Below are 23,427 nucleotides of genomic sequence, written 5' to 3' on the forward strand. Positions count from 1 at the left end.
GAAATGACCCACGTCAACAATATCTGATGGAATTTTCCAATGGAAATGACCCACGACAACAATATCTGATGGAATTTTCCACTGGAAATGACCCACATTGAGGGTTGTTGCATCATGGGTCAATTGACAGTCTGAATATAAAGGACACCAGGTAAACAACTGTCCATTCTTATTTTAATATCAGTCTGCAGAATCACTTTAGTTGCGTTCAGTTATAATTTGAGAGGAATTGTTTATCTAAATTAGTCGTTGGAATTACAAGGTACTTATTGACCTCTCAGACTTAAACATTACACTGGGATTACTGAGGACTCGTTTAAAGACATTACACTGGGATTACTGAGGACTCGTTTAAAGACATTACACTGGGATTTCTGAGGACTCGTTTAAAGACATTACACTGGGATTACTGAGGACTCGTTTAAAGACATTACACTGGGATTACTGAGGACTCGTTTAAAGACATTACACTGGGATTACTGAGGACTCGTTTAAAGACATTACACTGGGATTACTGAGGACTCGTTTAAAGACATTACACTGGGATTACTGAGGACTCGTTTAAAGACATTACACTGGGATTACTGAGGACTCGTTTAAAGACATTCTGGATTTTATCACTGAGGTACATTAAGACTACTGGTGCATCAACTTATTCAAGACTACAGCTACATCAACACATTCAAGATTATTGGAATTCATTCAGAATATTCAATACTTTTAGACTTGTGTAAGAATGTTTATGATTATTCTGGATTTAATTAAAAAATACTGCAAGTTCCATTTAATTTTTCACTTTGTGTTTGAGTGAAACACAGTGTTTTTTGAATTGTGCTTCTTTCTGTTACATAGTATAAGACCAAAGACCCATAATTGTCTCTTTTTATCTGGAGGTTCATCAATTGTTACTAAGGTACTACGTGTTAACATTATGAGTGCCCAGTTGTAATACTGACTGTAAAAACGGTTCTGACTGGGCTTTGGGACATTTCTGAAAATCTATACATACGCATTGCATATCTAACAATTAATGAGATAAAAAGAACCAGTCATCTCATCCAGCAAAATAACCATTTACACACAGACAAAAGTCAATGGCTTAATTCAAGACATACTGGGATTAACTCTACAAAACAAAGTGGTTAACTTGGTCACACCAACTTGAATGGACGACAGCTTGGTGATTGGGATGTAATCACTGTAACATCGGGTAAAAAATAACAAAAATCACAAGTCTTTAACACTATCAATCAAATCCCACAAACACTTCTCGCTTGCTGGTTTAAGAGAAAAAAGACCTTCTTAACCCCCAGGCAATAAGGATTAACTCTAAAGGTAAACCATATACATAATCCAGGCAATACGGATTAACGCTAAAGGTAAACCATACACATAACCACTACCTTAATTTCGGTGCTACAATGGCAATTAGTGACATGCACATTAGACTAGTTTACATACTATACTGTCTGTCACTATATACAGACTGGTATCCAGAATATTTTTTTGTGTTGTTCTTTTAGTGCTGGAATAAACAATATGTACTTTAGCCTATTCTTTTTTAAAAACGTATAAAATGTCATTGTTACAGGGATATTAAATAAAGGTCAGTGGAACCGGTTTATCCCCATTTTTGTGATATGGTTATTTATAAGTGTTGAAATGCATATCTTGCCAAGACATCATGATCGTTGGTCACATTCAGCAGGTGGTCGTTCACGACAGAGCGTTTATATAATAAAATTGAACCGCTCCGGTGGCCTAGTGGTTAGAGCATCTGCTTCGGATGCAGGAGGTCGTGGGTTCGATCCCGGCCGAGTCATACCAAAGACTTACAAAAATGGTACTAACAGCTGCCTCACTTGGCACTCAGCATTAAGAGGTCAGTGTTTGGACTGGTCGGCCTGGTGTCAGGATAATGTGACTGGGTGGGACATCATGCTACATGTCTGCGGCATGATGCCCCAGTGCTAGACATCACTATAAACTGCCACATTGCAGACATCGAAGCAATATGACTGAAAAATTGTTAAAGCTACGTTAGAAATTCAAATCACAAATCACACATAATAAAATCGATCTGTGCTTTACAACTGTGGATGCAAATGACAGGTGGTTGCTCATAGCAGAGGTTACCCTTAACAGTTTTTACTGCAATGAAAAGTGGAATAATTACTTCTATACATAATAATGCATTTCTTTTATTCATTTTAAGACCTCTAGTTAGTGGAGTCACTGCGATGATTTTGTGAATTTAATCTATTACAATGAATTTTTACTGCATTTGATCTGTTCTAACAATGATTTTAGTGAATTTAATCTATTACAATGAATTTTTACTGCATTTGATCTGTTCTAACAATGATTTCTACCATGTTTACTCTGGTCTGTATTTAATCTGTTCTTACAAGATCTATCTCACGATTAACAGAAAAAAAACTGAGAGCTAATAAAAGATTAAATTTTCTGCAAGCAGAACAGAAATTGCTTACAAATTACTAATAGCAAACAGAAAGTGATTTTATTCCCTTGACATGCCAGACAGCTACAGTAGTCCTGCTTCTTAGGGCTGTTCCATTTAAACAAACATGGTACCCAGAGAAGGCAGTTTTTTTTAAACTATATGCCAGGATAATTTGATTTCACAGACTTCACATTAAAACGATAAGAAAATTATAAATTGCACCTATGGGTGAGTACCCTACATTAAAAGTGTCCTCCATGGGTTCCAGGTACATTTTAATGGAACTGCCCTTATATATAATCACTTTTCTCTAAATCCTCCCCTCTGTGACTTGACTTCCTTCTGCAAGTGGCCAAATATTTTTGTCCCATCCCCTCTGTGAACCAGTTTCCTTCTGCAAAGTGGCCAAATATATTGGTACCATGCTTCTGTGAACCAGCTTCCTTCTGCAAAGTGGCCAAATATATTGGTCCCATCCCCCTGTGACCCTGCTTCCTTCTGCAAAGTGGTTGAATATATTGGTCCCATCCCCTCTATGATCCAGCTTCCTTCTACTATGTGGCCAAATATATTGGTCCCACCCCCTCTGTGACTCTGCTTCCTTCTGCAAAGTGGTTGAATATATTGGTCCCATCCTTCTGTGAACCAGCTTCCTTCTGCAAAGTGGCCAAATATATTGGTCCCATCCCCTCTGTGACCCTGCTTCCTTCTGTAAAGTGACCAAATATATTGGTCCCATCCCTTTTGTGACCCAGATTCCTTCTGCAAAGTGGCCAAATATACTGTTACCATCATCTCTGTTACCCTGCTTCCTTCTGCAATGTGGTCAAATATATTGGTACCTTCCACAGACCCAGCTTCCTTCTGCAAAGTGGTTGAATATACTGGTCCCATCCCCTCTGCGCCCCAGCTTCCTTCTGCAAAGTGGCCAAATATATTGGTCCCATCCCCTCTGTGACCCTGCTTCCTTCTGCAAAGTGGTTGAATATATTGGTGCCATCCTCTCTGTGACCCTGCTTCCATCTGCAATGTGGCCAAATATATTGGTACCATCCACTGTGACCCAGCTTCCTTCTGCAAAGTGACCAAATATATTGGTCCCATCCCCTCTATGATCCAGCTTACTCTGCAAAGTGGCCAAATAAACTAAACCCATCAACTATATTACCTGGTCTCCTACAACTGGCCAAACACTTTGGTCCTATTAAAACTAAACTTCTGTGTATTGTCCACTTCCAAAAAATTACTCAAACTGTATTAGTACCAACTGTGTCCAGTTTAGGGAAGATTCAGTGCACAGCAAAAGTTACATCTTTCACTCAATATGTCTGCATAGTCTGGCAGTTTCAAGCTTTAATTGAAATGAAGAGGATTTTGTCGATTCTGATTTTGTCTGTTTAATTTACTTGTCATCCATCATAACTCTTCATTCTGGAAGCTTGGTTGGAAGAGTGTATGACTCGTAATCCAGAGGTCACAGGTTCAATTCCCCCGCAGGCCAGCCCAGGTCAGATAGCTCACTGTATCGTTCAAAAAGGCACATAACTCTCACTTCCTCAGCATGATATAACTAAAGACAAGTAACCAATCATCGCCTTTAACCCAAGTATTTACAATTTTTACAAGTCCAATAAATTATGAATTAAAATAATTCCAAATAATGGCATGACTCACTATACATTTGTATATGCATACAAAGAAGACTACTGAATTAAATTTGTCAATATCAAGCAGTTTTTGTATAACCATACTAACAATATTTTGACCAAGGTAAAACATGGTCTAAATAGAAGCCAAAAACAATGTAAAACTAAATGAGAGCCAAGTGGACTAGATATTACTTGTCTGGTATATATTAGTCTAATATGCAAATGATATTGCTTGTCTGGTATACATTAGTCTAATATGCAAATGATATTGCATGTCTGGTATACATTAGTCTAGTATGCAAATATTGTAATAAGACAAATGCCTTGGGCTGGAAAGGCACCTATGTCAAGACAATTTCTAGATATCAGGTAGAAATTGGTGGTATCTAAAATGGGTTTTTTGTGCTATAAGTAACTTCAACTGTGTTAGATGGTTGGTGGTTGGTTTTTAACAGCATATGTACCAAACTAATGGCTGTATCATAATGGAAGCTATGGTAAATGCCTTTCCCAAGGACACACTAATGACTGTATCATAATGAAAGCTATGGTAAATACCTTTCCCAAGGACACACCAATGACTGTATCATAATGGAAGCTATTGTAAGTGCCTTTCCCAAGGACACACCAATGACTGTATCATAATGGAAGCTATGGTAAATACCTTTCCCAAGGACACACTAATGACTGTATCATAATGGAAGCTATGGTAAATGCCTTTCCCAAGGACACACTAATGACTGTATCATAATGGAAGCTATTGTAAATGCCTTTCACAAGGACACACTAATGACTGTATCATAATGGCAGCTATGGTAAATGCCTTTCCCAAGGACACACTAATGACTGTATCATAATGGAAGCTATGGTAAGTGCCCTTCCCAAGACACTAATGACTGTATCATAATGGAAGCTATGGCAAGTGCCTTTCCCAAGGACACACTAATGAATGTATCATAATGGAAGCTATTGTAAGTGCCTTTCCCAAGGACACACTAATGACTGTATCATAATGGAAGCTATGGTAAGCACCTTTCCCAAGGACACACTAATGACTGTATCATAATGGAAGCTATTGTAAGTGCCTTTCCCAAGGACACACTAATGACTGTATCATAATGGAAGCTATGGTAAGTCCCTTTCCCAAGGACACACTAATGAATGTATCATAATGGAAACTATTGTAAGTGCCTTTCCCAAGACACACTAATGACTGTATCATAATGGAAGCTATTGTTAAGTACCTTTCCCAAGACACACTAATGACTGTATCATAATGGAAGCTATGGTAAGTGCCTTTCCCAAGAACACACTAATGGATGTATCATAATGGAAGCTATTGTAAGTGCCTTTCCCAAGGACACACTAATGACTGTATCATAATGGAAGCTATGGTAAATGCCTTTCCCCAAGGGCACACTAATGACTGTATCATAATGGAAGCTATGGTAAATGCCTTAACCAAGGACACACTAATGGATGTATCATAATGGAAGTTATGGCAAATGCCTTTCCCCCCCAAGACACACTAATGACTGTATCATAATGGAAGCTATTTTAAGTGCCTTTCACAAGGACACACTAAAGACTGTATCATAATGGAAGCTATTGTAAGTGCCTTTCCCAAGGACACACTAATGGATGTATCATAATGGAAGTTATGGTAAATGCCTTTCCCCACAAGACACACTAATGACTGTATCATAATGGAAGCTATGGTAAGTGCCTTTCCCAAGGACACACTAATGACTGTATCATAATGGAAGCTATTGTAAGTGCCTTTCCCAAGGACACACTAATGGATGTATCATAATGGAAGCTATTGTAAGTGCCTTTCCCAAGGACACACTAATGACTGTATCATAATGGAAGCTATTGTAAGTCCCTTTCCCAAGGACACACTAATGGATGTATCATAATGGAAGTTATGGCAAATGCCTTTCCCCCAAGACACACTAATGACTATCATAATGGAAGCTATTGTAAGTGCCTTTCCCAAGGACACACTAATGACTGTATCATAATGGAAGCTATTGTAAGTCCCTTTCCCAAGGACACACTAATGGATGTATCATAATGGAAGTTATGGCAAATGCCTTTCCCCCAAGACACACTAATGACTGTATCATAATGGAAGCTATGGTAAGTGCCTTTCCCAAGGACACACTAATGACTGTATCATAATGGAAGCTCTTGTAAGTGCCTTTCCCAAGGACACACTAATGGATGTATCATAATGGAAGCTATTGTAAGTGCCTTTTCCAAGGACACACCAAAGCAGCAAATGAGCATTGGATTGTGGACCAGATGTAAAATGAAATGTTGAACATCAATATGAAAGACTCATCCTATCTCACCTGGTTCGTTATATTGAGGCAGATTTATTTGGTAAGACAGTCTATCATAGCTTTTAATAATGTTTAAATATAGTCTTAAGTCAGTTTATCATAGTTTGTAATATAATCATAAATTAGTCTATCAGTTTATTAAGTCTAAAGTCAGTCTATCACAGTTTATAATAGTCATAAGTCAGTCTATCATAGTGTTTAATAGTCATATCAGTCTATCAGCTTTTTAACAGTCAAAAGTAAGTCTATCAAAGTTTATTATACAGTCATAAGTCAGTCTATTTTAGATGTTATTATGGTCATAAGTCTGTCTAACATAGTTAATACAGTCGTAAGTCAGTCTGTCATAGTTATTAATAGTCGTAAGTCAGTCTGTCATAGTTATTAATACAGTCGTAAGTCAGTCTGTCATAGTTATTAATACAGTCGTAAGTCAGTCTATCAGTTTTTTATAGTCATGGGTCAGTCAGTCATAATATTTTAGCCATACCTAGAGAGAAGCATCATTTGTAGGTTTTCCACCCAGCTGCTATGGAAGTGACTCTATAGCTAGGAGAGTCAAAGCAAACTTATTGGTTTCACCTCACTCGTAATCCTCACAAATCCCTGAATTAGTGCAACAGTGTATTCCCATGCACTTCAGTGAGCAAGATTAAATGCCTAATAAATGCATACCACTTTGACAAGCTGCATGTGTGGAAAAAGTTGGTAAAATTAATGCTTTAAACAATAACATGCAATTTCGATGAAATTTTCCAAAGAAAACTGGCCAAACTGTAGCAATAAACATCTCTGCTGATAGATAACTAAACCAAATTGTGGCTGTGTATGGAAGTTGAGTTTTCCTATCATGATACTGACTGATGTCTTACTTTCTTAGATGGCAGATCTTCATCCAACATCTGAAGTGTTTTCTCAAAGTCATCATCGTCATGCATTTCTAGGACTTTCACCTCCTGGAATTTTATTGAAGCTAGTGTAGCCAACAGTCTTGTATTCATTTTAGCCTGTCTGATGTTTATCATCCTAAAACTGACAACTCACCTGACATAACATCTGTCTGTAGTTTATCATCTTCAAACACATCTAACATAATACTTGCCTGTAGTTCATCATTCTCAAATACATCTCATCAAACATTAACACTTGTCTGTAGTTTATCATCCTCAAACACCTCTAACATTAACACTTGTCTGTAGTTTATCATCCTCAAATACATCTAACATTAACACACGTCTGTAGTTTATCATCCTCAAACACATCTCATCTAACATTTAACACTTGTCTGCAGTTTATCATCCTCAAACACATCTCATCTAACATTAACACTTGTCTGTAGTTTATCATCCTCAAACACATCTAACATCAACACTAGTCTGTAGTTTATCATCCTCAAACACATCTAACATTAAAGCTTGTCTGTAGTTTATCATCCTCAAACACATCTAACATTAGCGCTTGTCTGTAGTGTATCATCCAAACAATGACAGCTCATATGACAGTCAAGTTTTGATGAACCTCACAAAGTATACACATATCTGTTTCAACCATACCCAATCTTCTGTACACATGAACTTCCGCAGGTTCTTTGGTGCATACCTCTACTTCCGGAGAAGATACCTCTCACATGTTACTCACAGTGATTATAAAAATGACTGCTTTATTGTCAATAGTTCATTCATAACATCAAACTTAGTTTTCATGATCTATTCAGATGCTTGAATTTAGTGTGACATAGTATTTTGATGCATTTCATTGATTGAGTTTAAAAGCCTCATAAATTCATTAAGTTATGGAATGCTGCATTTTCATGGGGGGGAAAAATCAATCTAAATATAGCCTCCAATTTCAGTGTAATTTTTGAGAGAGAGAGGGTGAGAGTGAGTGAGACAGTGTGAGAGACAGAGAGAGTGAGTGAAAGAGAGTGGAATAGAGTGAGTGAGAGAGAGAGAGAGAGTGAGAGAGAGAGAGAGAGAGAGAGAGAGAGAGAGAGTGAGCAAGAATAAGAGAGAGCAAAATTGTATCAGTAAGCTCTGCTGATGGGTCAACTGAACCAAATCGTTGCAAGCAGTGGAAGCATCCAAAATTTGATTTTCCCATACCATGACCCTGAAAACTGTCTTACCTTTTTAGGTGGCAATTCTTCATCCAACATCTGAAGTGTTTTCTCAAAGTCATCATCATCATGCATTTCTACATCTATCTCTTCCTGGAATTTGACACAAAAGTCAAATGAGTATCTTCCAGAATATATAACTAATCCTGTAAGATATATCTCATATGATGTAACCCACTGCTAAAATATATCTCACATGACATAGCCCCAGTTCAAAGATATCTCACGTGACACAGCCCCCAGTTAAAAGATATCTCATGTGACATAGCCTCAGTTAAAAGATATCTCACGTGACATAGCCCCCAGTTAAAAGATATCTCACGTGACATAGCCCCAGTTAAAAGATATCTCATGTGACATAGCCCCCAGTTAAAAGATATCTCACATGACATAGCCCCCAGATAAAAGATATCTCATGTGACATAGCCCACAGATAAAAGATATCTCATGTGACATAGCCCACAGTTAAAAGATATCTCACATGACATAGCCCACAGAATTAAAGATATCTCACATGATGTAGCCCACTTTTTAAATATATCTTACAAGATTTAGCCACTATTAAAAGATATATCATAAATTGTAGCCCACTGTTACACAACATTAGTCACTACACTCAGTGTAGTTTAGTGACACTTGCTGGTGTTATATGGCAACTCTTGTGCTACACTCAGTGGGTGTTAACTCCACTTAACAATGGAGATCCATATTAGTCTACCCATGAGACTTTGTCTACCAACCATGTTAGTCCATATTATCAGACCCTGTTAGTACGGCTGTAACAATATAGTGATATACCAGTAAACTGCAATAAAAAAATGCCCAATAAGGTACATTGTGATCCGAGTATAGAAATACTGGTATACTGGTTTTTTCTTCACCTACACTACACCATCTGGAGAGCGCACTACTTGTCTTCCATTAGGCGTAGCATCATTATCAACAACGCAGCTTTCCAATATGTGTTCATGACAAACTCGAGAGAAAATAGTTCTATTTGGAAAACCTTTTGACTGAAAAGAGAGTCAGGCACCCATACACTTACAAAATGGTCACTGTGCATAATATGTGCAAAACCGAAATCAAACAAGAAGGTGGAACCTTTCAACTCATTTACAGTCAACCATTTACTGTGCAACAATGCAAGACAATCCCTAGCACAAGAACCAAAAGTGCCAGTAAGTACATGCCAAATGTTTCAGTCGGTAATCAACCATTGCCGGTTGCTAGTTGCACAAATTAAATAAAAATCTTCACCTCAATCACTTACGACAGTTTCATCATCCATGACTTGCATACAAAAATGGGATTCTTGGCAATCCATAATGTCATACCATTTAGACACATTCTCTGAGAAAATTATCCAAGATATGTAGTTAAAATTCAATGATGACATAGAATCACCCTTGTCCCTCACAGCTGTCTTTCAGGTTCAAACTTGGATCACTGATAAAAATATTTTCTGTTCATTTCTCAAATCAAAACAATATCTTTGTCAATGTTAAATTTTGCAAAGACGTTTATTTTAACTTATTTTTGTTTCCTGTCATTTTAGTTTGTTGACCGAAAGACCAGGCAAATCAGGCAAAAGAGTGCTACGGTTTCCTGCTGGTAGAAGTTTTTGCTCATGTTGATGTGTTTATTGTTGCTAAATCATTAATGTAATTATTATATTTAGTGGGTGTTTTGTTGAAATAAAAAGTTAAATAAAATTTTTTTCTTGTTCAGATTTTATCTGCATATAAGGACACTGCTCAGAATCATAAATGTTGCCAATGACCAATATGTATTGATACATATTGGAATACATTTTATTTTGGCAATACTAACCCAATACCTAGTCCATATTAGACGATATCATATATGATCATATTACCATACTTATCTTACCAAGTTAGTGAATTACATTTTGTACTTGACTCCATCTTCACGTTGTCTCGTTGTAGGTGAAAACCCAGCCCAAAGTAAATCTAATACAGGTTAACACCCACACCACAATGGATCACAGGCATAATTCAAATTTAGTTAATGCAGTTCTGTTCTTAATTTAATTTTTCAGTTCAAGTCTTTTACATACAAACAGCTCTCCCACTCTTTCTCTTTCTCTCTCTCAAAAACAAACAAATCTACAGAGATTCTGCCAGGATTTTATCTAAAAGGATGATCTCCCCCTTGTCACCAAAATAAAGGGAAAGAGAAAAATCAAAAGAAGGTGAGAGGGGCAGGAAACAGGAAACATCCAGAGACGGTCAGGAAACATCCAAGTTCATTATTTACCTAACACTTAAATATCTCTTTTTCCTTGCACAAGTCTGAGCTCTAGCGAAGTCAAAAAATGTTGCTTCAGCATTAGTTTACCGTAATCTGCTTCCTACTTGTGTATTATTAGTATGTTCTGTGCTCAGAAACCCTTTCAAAGCTTGCTGCACATGCATAGATAGTTTAGCCAGCAGCTAGGGAACTTGTTTTTTAAGGCTGCATAATTTTCCACGGCTCACAAGTATTGTCTCTTGGATATCTTTATTCTGAACAAAGAATATTTTCAGTTTTCTTCAATCATTGCTTTGCCAACTGCTATACCAGATTTCTTATTTGTTCAATTATGATGCATTTGAGTTGCAAGTTCATCAATGCCATAGTCAGCTTGTTTGGACGAAGGTATTTGGATGTTTTATCAGAATACATTTGTTAACATTACAGATCAAAAGGGAACTGGGAAAGATATGATTTAATATGTTTTGCTCACTTAGAGAGATCACACATCACAGACAGGATGATGGCACAGGTGATAACTGACTGGCCTTCATTACTTGAACATAAGATACCAATATGAAGTTTCCTAAGTGGCAATCAAACTTCTTGACCAACCTTATTACCTGGATGCATGGATTGACTATACAAACACTAGGGCAAGCACCCAAATGATCATGCAGCAATTGTATCTCAACAAATAGTTCTGCATCTGTTATTGTTGTTGTTGTAAGGTTTAACACCATTTTTCAGCACATGATAGACTATACATGGTGGCCAGTATTAATGGTGGAGTAAGAACCGGGGAAAAACCCGGAAAGAACCACCTACCCACGAGAAGCTACTGGCAAGCTTTCTCACGTACCCACATTGGCTGAATCCGAGACTCGAACCCATGCAGACAGAGGTGAGATGGCAGTGATCCATAATGGAGTGCGCTTTAGACCACTCGGTCACTCAGTTCTGCATCTGAAAATTCTAACTAAATTATGTATTTCTTCCGTGATCAAGATGAGGCTGTAAATTCCCAGTTTTTGCACAACTTTGATACACAGAACAATAAGCATACTGGTATCTACTATCAATATACCAATGTCAAGAATTTCACATATTAACAGTTAACTTTAATTTCTCTTTGTATTTAGAACATTACACAAATTAACAGTTAACTTTAATTCTAAACCAATGTTGCCCCTGAATATTACTCCTGTGTCTATCTGCACATCATGAGGACTGGCCTCATTGTCAACACTTGGAAACGATTGAAAGGCCAAATCGTGTATGCAATGGCATTAGTGCTTTGGTCTCTATCTCATCACTGGGGACTTGCCTATGAATCATAACTTTCTCATCACTGGGGACCCGCCTATTAATCATAACTTTCTCATCACTGGAGACTTGCCTATGGATCACAACTTTCTCATCACTGGGGACTCGCCTATGGATCATAACTTTCTCATCACTGGGGACTTGCCTACGAATCATAACTTTCTCATCACTGGGGACTCACGCGCCTATTAATCATAACTTTCTCATCACTGGGGACTCACTCGCCTATGAATTACAACTTTCTCATCACTGGGGACTCACTCGCCTATGAATCACAACTTTCTCATCACTGGGGACTCACCTATTAATCATAATTTTCTCATCACTGGGGACTCACTCGCCTATGAATCACAACTTTCTCATCACTGGGGACTCGCCTGTTAATCATAATTTTCTCTTCACTGGGGACTCACTCGCCTATGAATCACAACTTTCTCATCACTGGGGACCCGCCTATGGATCATAACTTTCTCATCACTGGGGACTTACCTAAGGATCATAATTAGTTCACAGAATGAAACTTAATATAATTACTAGGTACTACAACAGCATATATTCCTGGATCTATCCTCAACCCCAAATGACCCTTGTTTGAATTCCAAAAGAAGGTGTTGAGAGCTTCTTTTTTACCAGTTTCCGTTTTGGTACTGGTGTTTTTCTTTCAACTCTGTGTACGGAACCAGCACCAAAAAAGTCTGTAAGTGAGACAGGCTGTCTTTTTTCCTCCTTAACTGGAGCATTCTGTTTCTTATCCTCTACTGCAATGGTCGACTTTGGACCGACTGTATGGAAAAACTTGTCGAGTGTTGTCTTCTTTGGTGGCTGGTTATCTTCATCTGAAAACAAAGAGGTAAAATCAAACCGTGTGAAGTTTATGCAGTTGTACATGTTCTACTCTCATAAAAGACAAATCACTGAGTGAAATAGAGTCAGCATCACATGCAAACTGTAAAGCTGTGTAGGTCTTAAGATTAAAGTTTTAGGAAAATGAGTTTGTAATTTCACTCTTTGTCTTACTGTTTTTATCTGCCGTCACGCGATATCAAGCAAATTTACAAGACTATCAAAATCTATTCTTTGTGCATCAAATAATAATTACAGTTTGACCATGCCTTAATAAGAAAAATTTGGGATTTTTACAACTACCTCATTTGATGCTCAAAGGTATGTCATTATGCCATTATATCAAAAAGGAACTATATTAATGTGCCATAATAAACTACAGGAGAATTATTTATATAAATACATTTTCTGTTATCAATTTCTTGGGATTCATTATTACTTTTAGAACTATAATTACAGGAATTGAACTTAAATTCTCATGAACCATGTACAATATGATTTGTTGTTGTTGTTCTAGGGTTTAACGCCATTTTTCAGCACAGGATAGGCTACACATGGCAGCCAGTATAACTGGTGGAGGAAGAACCCTGGAAAACCCACGGAAGAACCACCAACCCACGAGAAGCTACTGGCAGGCTTTCCCACGTACCTACGCTAGTCGAGCCTTGGACTCGAACCCATACAGACAGAGGTGATGGCAGTGATCCATAACGGTGAGCGCTTTAGACCACTCGGCCACCTTTGTACAATATGAAGTTCAATTCTTATATAAAGGAATTTAGATTGACCGGAATGTTTATGGCTCAAATTAAAACCTAAACATCTATGAGACTTTATGCATTTACAACCTATGGACATTCATGGATTCATGCAAACTATGATCAATTTTCAAGCTTCTCATGAATTCTGTACAGTATGAAGTTCAAGCTTCCATGTGTAACGGGAAAATTCTTGTCCAGACTGGGGCTCGAATCTAGGTCCCACTTAACTCTAGATGGGCACTCTACCATTTGAATCATCCAAGCCAACATGCCCAGTCCTACGCATTATACTTCTCCTTGGATTTTTTAGAAATGTCATCATGTCTCAATGTTCTATGTCCGCTTGACTGAATCCTCCCTATCTGATTAAAGATGCTGACATGGAATCCTGTTAGTGATGCTAAGTGCAACAGGAAAAAAGGCATGGCTGGGCCAGAGCTTGAACCAGGAATCTACTTAACTCAGCCAACATGCCAAATCTTACCCTTATACATGAATGATGTACAGTAGGAAGTTCAGTTCTTATATAGCCTGACCTGAATATTTATGGCTCAAGTAGTTCCATTTAATATACATAGGACCATGGGACGGCAATTTTCACAAAATCTTACCTAGAGTACTTCGTTTATCAAAATTTCAAATGAACACAAACAAAACTCAAAATCTAAATCTCTGGCAAATACTTAACTAAAATCTTTTTCAATGTGAAAACCACCTGAAATAGATTGATTCTATTTTGATACAACATAGGTAGAAGACCAGTCCAAATTGAAAATAAATGGCACCAGATATCATAAAAAAAACAGGCTGTATCAATGTGACTTTTGGATGTTATGTGACTGAAAAATGTCTGAGGAGAGGGATTTTGTAAACTTAAAAATATGCTGCAAACGGACCATCGTAAAGGGAGGAACCATATCAGGTCAATGATACTACTACAGTCATCACTTGTGGACTTTACAACTACTCACAAAAGTAGACATGTAGACTGTTATGCATAAATAATTTTTCAAATTCTTTTGTGCCTGTACTCTTGTATTAACTACTAATCCACATGTATTTATCCGATTTGTTACAGAAATTTTAACTGCAGTTCCAGGTAAGTAGCAAAAAGAAATGTACATTATATTCAATAAATATACAAGTTTTTCATAGTTGTCTGTAATCATTGCATGTAATACAAATTGCTCTTTTTATGCTAAGATTACGCTTTTTGCCACTTGTATTAGTAATAAATTATGCTTATACCTCTCTTAAGGGTTGGCATATCTGAAGCTACAATAATGCAGTTCAGGTTCACATTTAATAAAATTTCCATTTGATCAGGTACCCTGGTAACCGATCGTTATGATTGATGGGTATCTGGTAGAAATTTCCGAAAATTCTGACATCTGTATTCTTTACTTATCCAAAATTCAATCCATCTGAAAGGTCTGGCTACTGTTAAATGTGGACAAATCAACTTAATGCAAGTAAAACTTTTTATTTTTTGAATTACATCAACCTTGACATTTATCTTTTCAAAATCTGAAATCAAAAAGGATCTTCCTTACTCCAAATGCAAGCAAAGAAAAGATAAATGCAGATGATGGAAAGCTTGAGTTATTGTGCAGAAATGAATTAATGAACAGCAGATAGAGAACATTGGAACATAATACATTCCACCTTGTGGCAGGCATATAAAACCTTTATGATACAATTTGCAGGAGGCCCATGTGGGCCTGATATCGCTCACCTGAATCTGAATAATAACCAAATGCAAGGTCAAATGGTCCTGAAATCAGCAGGATTCTTTCTGTCCAGTGAGGTTGATTGTACATCTTGTGAAATAATTGTCTCAAAGTTTCTCAAGCTTCTTTATCTACATCCAAATGAGATCAGCACAATTTCTAAAATATTTATTTACCAGGATGCACTTTGTCAATGTTGGCCAAACTGCGTTGAAAGTTTGTTTTATTTTAAATAGATAAAAGAAAAAAGTTGTTTAACTTTAATTTTAGTAATGGCAGCTAAATTTTTTAATGATAGAACAGCCATATTTGTTTGTAAATCCTTCAAACAAGGATTTTCAGTCAAAGATGGTCAAGTGTTAATGTTAAGTGTCATTTTAGAAGTTACAAAAAGGATTGATTTTCATAACAGCAGCCATATCTGGTAAACTGGCACAATTTGTATGAGTCCATGTTATGATGCCTTCTGTCTTTATTCGTCAGTCGTTTAAAGGATTTTTGATTGCTAGTAATGGCAGCCATGTTTGATGGAACATTTGGCATCATTTAGTAAAACTTTTAATGGACTCCATGTACAGATAATTGTAATCAAATTAAGTCAAGTTCTTAAATCCATATTTCAGAAAAAGACTTTCATAGGTTTTTCCATTTTCAGTAATGGAAGACATTTTGTGATTAACAGGCCCTGCTGACGGAATTATTCTTGAAACCTTTATGCAAACTGGTTAGTAAGTATTGAGAAGTTGTAAATAGCAATTGTCAATGTTCAAAGCACAAGACATGGTGTACATGACCATCCTTATCTTATGACCAGTTCAGGTACCATATAATGAAGAATAAACCTCCAAGTAAACAAAATAAATGTATTAGAAGTAATATCAAATAAAAGATAAAGTAAAAATCTAATATCTTAAAAACCCAGTGTGCAGATATGCAATATAAACCAAATTCTTTTTAAAAAAGTCCAATATTTTATTATGTGATGCATTATGAAAAAGTTACAAAATGAAGTTGTTTTTTTAAATTCTGTCTCAAGGGGTGGTAACTGATACACTCAACATAAAATATGTTCCACTGAAAGTGGATAGTGGCCAGGCAAGATTCACCCATTCAGTACATATGCACAAACCAGGTATGACTGTTCTATACACGAGACAATTTGTTCTTGCTGACAACTGGTAAGAAAAGTATCAGAGACTAAGGATTTACAGACTATGAAGTCACAATTTTTAGTTATGTACCACTCGTGAAATTCATGGTCACCACATGCCAAGAATTTAAAGACTCAACAAACATTGATCTTATTACAGAAACAATAGGACTCCTTTCACGATGTAAAAAGGAACCCTTTCTCATCTAAACAATAGGACTCCTTTCACGATGTAAAAAGGAACCCTTTCTCATCTAAACAATAGGACTCCTTTCTCTGTGTGAAAAGGAACCCCTTTCTCATCTAAACAATAGGACTCCTTTCACAGTGTAAAGAGGAACCCTTTCTCATCTAAACAATAGGACTCCTTTCACAGTGTAAAGAGGAACCCTTTCTCATCTAAACAATAGGACTCCATTCACTGTGTAAAAAGGAACCTTTTCTCATCTAAACAAAAGGACTCCTTTCACGATGTAAAAAGAAACCATTCCTCATCTAAACAAGAAGATTCATTTCTCAATCTAAACAATAGGAATTCCTTCCGCAAGGAGAAATTGATGATCCTGAGAATTGTACGTGTGTGTGTTTGTGTGATTTGGAATTTTAATGTAGCTTTAACAATTTTCCAGTCATATCGCTATGATAGTGATGTCTAGCACTGGGGCATCATGCCGCATACACCCAGCCACACTATCCTGACACCTAGGCCGACCAGTCCTAACACTAACCTCTTAATGCTGAGCGCCTAGCAAGGCAGCTGTTAGTACCATTCTTGAAAGTCTTTGCTATGACAGCCAGGGTTCGGATATGTGACCTCTTGCATCCAAGGTGGACGCTCTAACCACATAGGCCACCGGAGCAGTCAGTCCTAGGAAAATGATCCCTCTAATTTATGACCAGCTCAGTGATCCCTCAAAAAAATAACCCCTCTAATTTTGTATGACTACAACAATGACCCTTCTAATGTATGACTAGGATCAAGACCCATCAAATTTATGACTAGGACAGTGACCCCTCTAATTTATGACTAGGACTGTGTCCCCTCTATTTATGACTAGGACTGTGACCCTACTAATTTATGACTAGGCCAATGACCCCTCTAATTTATGACAAGGACAGTGACCCCTCTAATATATGACTAGGACAGTGACCCCTCCAACTTATGCATGGGAATGCTTGAAATCTAAATCGTTCAAGGACTCCTCAATACAAGAAATACCTGTTAAAAGGATACAAAAATGATGAATAAGTGTTACAAATTGAGTAGACAGGGCAAAAACCATAAAAGACACATCAGAGTGTTCAAATCAACATTAGTATATTGAATGGTTCTTCAAGTATCCTAATTAAAAACAACACACCATGCACGCATTCCCATCCTGAGAGATGTATAAGCATAATTTTCACTTTTTGGCAAAAAAGTATAATTTGTGCATAAAATGTAATAATCTATATATTACAGTGGAACCCCGCTATAACGTGCCCCGCCATAACGCGAATTCGGATATAACGCGGTCGTAGCATGGCTCCCGAAATTTCGTATATTCATTCACACATGGAGAAAAAAAATTTGGAGAAAAGTAAAAAAAACAAAACAAGAAATTAACTTCATTTTGGGCATGAGATTAGTTGTGACTTTTAAAATAATATGATCGTGGCATGGTTCCTGAAATTTGAAATTCATTTACGTGTATTTTTATCGGACCGTGAAAATATTTGTTTAATGTACGAGAAATAGTGTGTAAAACGTTTATTATAATTTAGTGGAAGAATTCGCGTATGACTTTTAATAATAAACGATCGGAACTTAACAATTTATCCAGGTTCTTTAAGTGATTTTGGAGAAGTGATCGTGTATGAATTCTAAAATAATACAATATATATAACGTACGAGAAATAGTGTGTACAACGCTTGGCTTCTGAAATTTATCAATTTGAACAGGTTGTGGTGAAGCTCCGTATTCTACTCTAGAAGAGAAAACTGGTTTCATTAGGTTTTTGAATTGTTAAGCCAAGTAAACATTATCGGAAGTGTTACTTATTATGGATCCATGAGTAAAGCCAGTAAATCGTCTTTGTGATTGTCTTCCATGAATTCTGTATACAGTCGTTGCTCAAACAATAGCCGACATGGGCTTCTTATTTAACTGCAATCACAGCCAAGCAGCAGACAAAGCTGTGGTTGATACAAGAGTCGCACAATTTAATAAACCTCAAAGGACGAAAGCCGCCAACATGTATGCTGTGCTTGGCGGTGTGATCAAACAACAAACAGTTGAAAGCAAATAATATCCACTTTATTATCTGTAAATTAAAAGGGTATGAAATTGTACATCCGTTCAGCTTAATTTTGTTTTATATAAAAAGTGATTCGTAACCATTGCAGGCCTTCATTACTTAGTTATCGAGCTTTATCTGTGTACGTTGTTTGCTTATATAAAAAAAATATTTTACTGTTATGGAAAAGCAAGTTCAAAAACGCAAGTCGTTTTCTGCTAAAGAGAAACTGTATCCCTAGATCAACTAAAGAAGGGCAAACAGCTTGCCAGAGATCTAGGAATCAGCGAGTCCACTTTGCGAGGGTGGAAAACAGATGAAGGAAAGCTCCGTAGTCTACCCAACATTCTTGAAGAGGAAACTGGTTTACAGTGTAAAAGGGTTAAGTTAGCTAATGACAATGTCCTAGATTCAGCTTTGTACCAATGGTTTGTACAAGCTCGCTCAGAAGGTGTTCCAATTTCTGGCCCAATTCTGAAAGCCCAAGCAGAGAAATTTGATCGCCATATCAATGGAGATGATTCCAAATTTAAGGCGAGTAATGGCTGGCTAGACAGATTCAAGAAAAGGCACGCTATCAGCCAAGTTCTTGTGTCTGGGGAAATCCGCTCCGCTGACAAAGAGGCTGCCAATTCCTACCCGATTGGGCTTAAAAAGTTGCTGGAGGACGGTTGCTACACAGCCGACCAAGTTTACAACTGCGATGAGACTGATTTATGTTATAAAATGTTACCCGATCGCACCCTTGCAACCAAGACTGACATTCACAACCGATAAGGTTTCAAGAAGAGGAAGGACAGAGTGACTCTCTTATTTTGTGTTAACAAGTCTGGCAGCCACAAAGTCAGACCTCTGATGATTGGAAAATCGAAAGCTCCCAGATGTTTTCATCATGTAAATATGAAGGCACTTCCATTTCAGTACACTAACAGCAAGAATGCTTGGATGAATAGCTCCATATTTGACGACTGGTTTCACAAAATATTCGTTCCAGATGTTCGGGCTCATTTACGAAAACTCAAGCTGGAGGAAAAAGCCCTCCTCCTGCTGGATAATTGCCCTGCCCACCCCCCAGCGGAAAATCTTGTCAGCAGTGATGGCAAGATCAAAGTTTCGTACCTCCCGAAAAACACTACGTCAGAAATCCAGCCACTTGACCAAGGCATAATTTCCGTATTTAAACAAAATTATCGCCGTGAAATGATAAAGGGAATGGTAGCAGATAATAACGCATCCGTCGACACATCATTGGCATTACTCAACTTAAAAGAAGTATGTCACCTTGGAGGTAAAGCCTGGGATGCTATCACTGCACGCTGCATTGAACGATGCTGGATAAAGGGTCTTGGGCCAGCTTTTACGCACTCGACACAAAATGATAGTGACGATGAGCTTGAATTTACAGGATTCACTGAAGACGACGTACGTTTAGCAGAAGAAGCCCTCAAAAAATACGAGCACAGTCATCATGATATCCTTAACTGGTATTCAGTAGATGACATCTGCCCTATATACGAACACATATCAGATGACGAAATTGTTACAAATGTCAGCAGGAAGAATGAAGCTGCACAATCAGAACCTGAAACCAGTGACAATAATGATAACGATGACGATGGCACCCCAACTCCCCCACCAAAAGTGTCTGAAGCAGTAGTACATTTAGAAGCAAGTTTAAGGTGGCTGGAAACACAAGATGTTGACAGCGTCAAAGTCCTTCAATTAAGAAACATTCTTGACTTTGCTAGAACCCAACAGTTCACGGCAAAGAAGCAGACGTCATTGGATATATTTTTCAAGAAATGATGAAATTTAAATTTGGAACCACACTGACTTTGCACTTTGCGCAATGATTAATTTAGCAGTTTTCACATGTTTCTTTTGATGTTCACAAAATCTGAAATAAAAGTTATTTGCACGCTGAAATCATGCGTTGATTGTTAATTATTCTTGCAGTTGTCACATATGATAAAATTTTAGCGGTATGAAATTTGTACAGACACCGTATGTAGACCCGGGAATAGCTGCATGCAATGACCGTACGATATCAGACGGCAAGTAAATGGTTTCAATATTTTGTTCATCCTATATTTTACACGACGAATTCAGACTATTACAAAATTATTGAATATTTTAAATCTGTACGATTTTCAATGAAATTACATCCATTATGGATGAACTGCATGCCACGACAGCACGGTAGCATACGGTGTTGATACACTTTTCATGATATAGCGATAGTCTGGTATTATCGGTCAATCTGTATTATCGTTCAAACAAATAAAAATTAGTAAATGTTTTTAATGCACAGTAATAACCTATAAATATATTAGCCATCGATTATTTTGAATATATCTTAATTAATGCATTCCAGTTAATATTCATCTGATGATAAGCCGACTTTTGATCACTGTACATGTATACACGTATATGTTCTCGGAAAAAAAGTTAAATATTGTAAAACCCCGCATTAACACGACCCCGCTTTTAACGCGATCCGATTTTATGGACCCCGATCATCGCGTTATAGCGGGGTTCCACTGTACTAACATTAGTATCCTTACTTTGTTGAGGCTACAACATCAAAGCTAATATATTATATGCCATAATTCAATACACTGTATGAAGAATGTCACTTTTTTTTTACTATGAACCAGGATTTGCTGGTCAAAATACTTGGCACAAATGGACAGAATACATGTGAATTAGAACCAGAACATAAAAACAAAACATCATGAAAAATTATTTATATTCAACACTCGCTTTAACTGGTCAACATGTCGATAACTTTTGCCGAATGAACATAAATTCCACAGATTCTGTCCTTATGTCAACTGCTGTATTGATTCCAGTACTCTCATTTTCTTCTTTACAAATTTCTGAAGCGGTGCTGAAGGGTCAGTTTTCTGATCAGACATGTTTCAAAGTTTAAAAAGACCTATCTGCTTGAAGAACTTTCATCCACAAATCTACCATTTTTAAAGTCCATTTCGCATAACATCTGGTGCAATTTTCTTTAAAAGTACAGACTGGTCCACAAAATATATTCATTAACAATACAATTTACATGGCAAAGTTTCATACATATGAAACCCACCTGTGTTCTTGAAAATGGGTCATGCAGTTACTAAAACCAGAAAACTGGGAAAGTACATGTAATTCTACGATGCTCTTCTTATGCAGCAGTCTTTCAATTTAGAATTTTTTATGATGAGAAGAATTAAAGAGATGATGATATATATTACATAACCCACAAAAAGCACATCTATTCCTAAACGATCAAGTACATACCAAAGAATAATAACGTACGTTGAATGGATGGTCCCAGACCTATGCTATCTAGTCTGACCAAGTGAAAAATGGCAATAACAAAACTTGACTTGAAAGGACAAATCCAATAAAATGTACTTCATGTAATAGGCAATTAATTCATCAAATGGCATCCAATTATGAGCATGGGATTATGAGCTTATTAGTCAGAAGACGTATGAATAGGGTTATACTGACATGGAACTCTTCACAGGCTATCAAACATCCACCATTCTTGTTGCCCCAGGGCTCTCAGGACAGATATTTTGGACAGAATTTAGACAAGATGGAAACTGAATGAAAAGAGCTCTAAATGGTTTCCGCTGGGCAAACTAAATAAAGTATAATATTTGTTACATTTTCATTCAACTTTTAAATATTTTATCCTTATTTTAACTTTCTAGTGTCTACATTGTTTTAGCATGTCATCCATTAAAGCCTGGAAACAAGTACTTATAAAAGACTTTAAAAATGCACACTTAATACCGGAGTCATCAACAAAAACAACAGGATTCTTCTTTTTCCTCTTCTTCTTTCCTTCCTTCTCAGGCAATGGTTCTTCCTCTGATTCTATAAGCAAAAAATATAAAGAAATTCTTTAAGAAAAACAAACTTTTTATTTCCCTACAAATCAGGACTGAGCAAAATTCAAACAAAATTCTAAAACTTAGATTTTACACTTAAAACAATCACTGACAATATTAGGACTACAATATGGCAAATGATGAATGATGCAGAATTTCATTTCCTGACAGGTTTTAACCCTTTAAGCCCCGATCCCGTCTGTAAGCGTGATCCGGTTTCTGCATTCAATGGCCGATCCCGCCTGTAGTCGTGATTTTTTTACTGCATTCAATGGCCAATCCCGTCTCCAAGCGTGATGAATGTGTGTTAGATTCAACGTCTCTGATTGGTTAGAAATGGGTTTATTCCAAGAACTAACAATTATTAAACCAATCAGAAATGATTTTACTTCCATTTGCGGAAATTTGAATTGTTCAGAAGCTAAGGGCTCCTGTTTTGAAAGCGGTTTAACTACACGTGTTCTGGTCATGAAAAATCGTAAATGATGGCGGACGTAAGAGTGATTTTTGATGAGAGCAAAAATGAGGAGTTTCTCGGGTTTGATCTTGAAAATACTGAGCAAGCTGAGGAAAGATATGTTCGGCAGTTGGATATTTTGTGAGATTTCGATTCAGAC

General features: G+C 37.0%; 1 protein-coding gene across 2 annotated transcripts in view; it reads right to left on the reverse strand.

Moving 5' to 3' along the window:
• LOC149774648 (replication factor C subunit 1-like) overlaps positions 1–23,427 on the reverse strand; it is a 113,486-nt gene that overhangs the window by 78,767 nt on the left and 11,292 nt on the right. Inside the window, exons 4-7 of one of the 2 annotated variants that reach the window (XM_089944887.1) lie at positions 22,713–22,796; positions 12,787–12,992; positions 8,587–8,670; positions 7,334–7,417 (exon numbers count right to left, since the gene is read on the reverse strand). In XM_089944887.1, the coding sequence (XP_089801013.1) occupies positions 7,334–7,417; positions 8,587–8,670; positions 12,787–12,992; positions 22,713–22,796 (458 nt within the window). The remainder of the gene's footprint in view (positions 1–7,333; positions 7,418–8,586; positions 8,671–12,786; positions 12,993–22,712; positions 22,797–23,427) is intronic. The other variant, XM_089944888.1, reaches the window with a different exon arrangement.

This window comes from Sinohyriopsis cumingii, unplaced genomic scaffold, assembly GCF_028554795.1.
Source record: "Sinohyriopsis cumingii isolate HCF-2022 unplaced genomic scaffold, ASM2855479v2 utg000160l, whole genome shotgun sequence".
Classification (NCBI taxonomy): Eukaryota; Metazoa; Mollusca; class Bivalvia; order Unionida; family Unionidae; genus Sinohyriopsis; species Sinohyriopsis cumingii.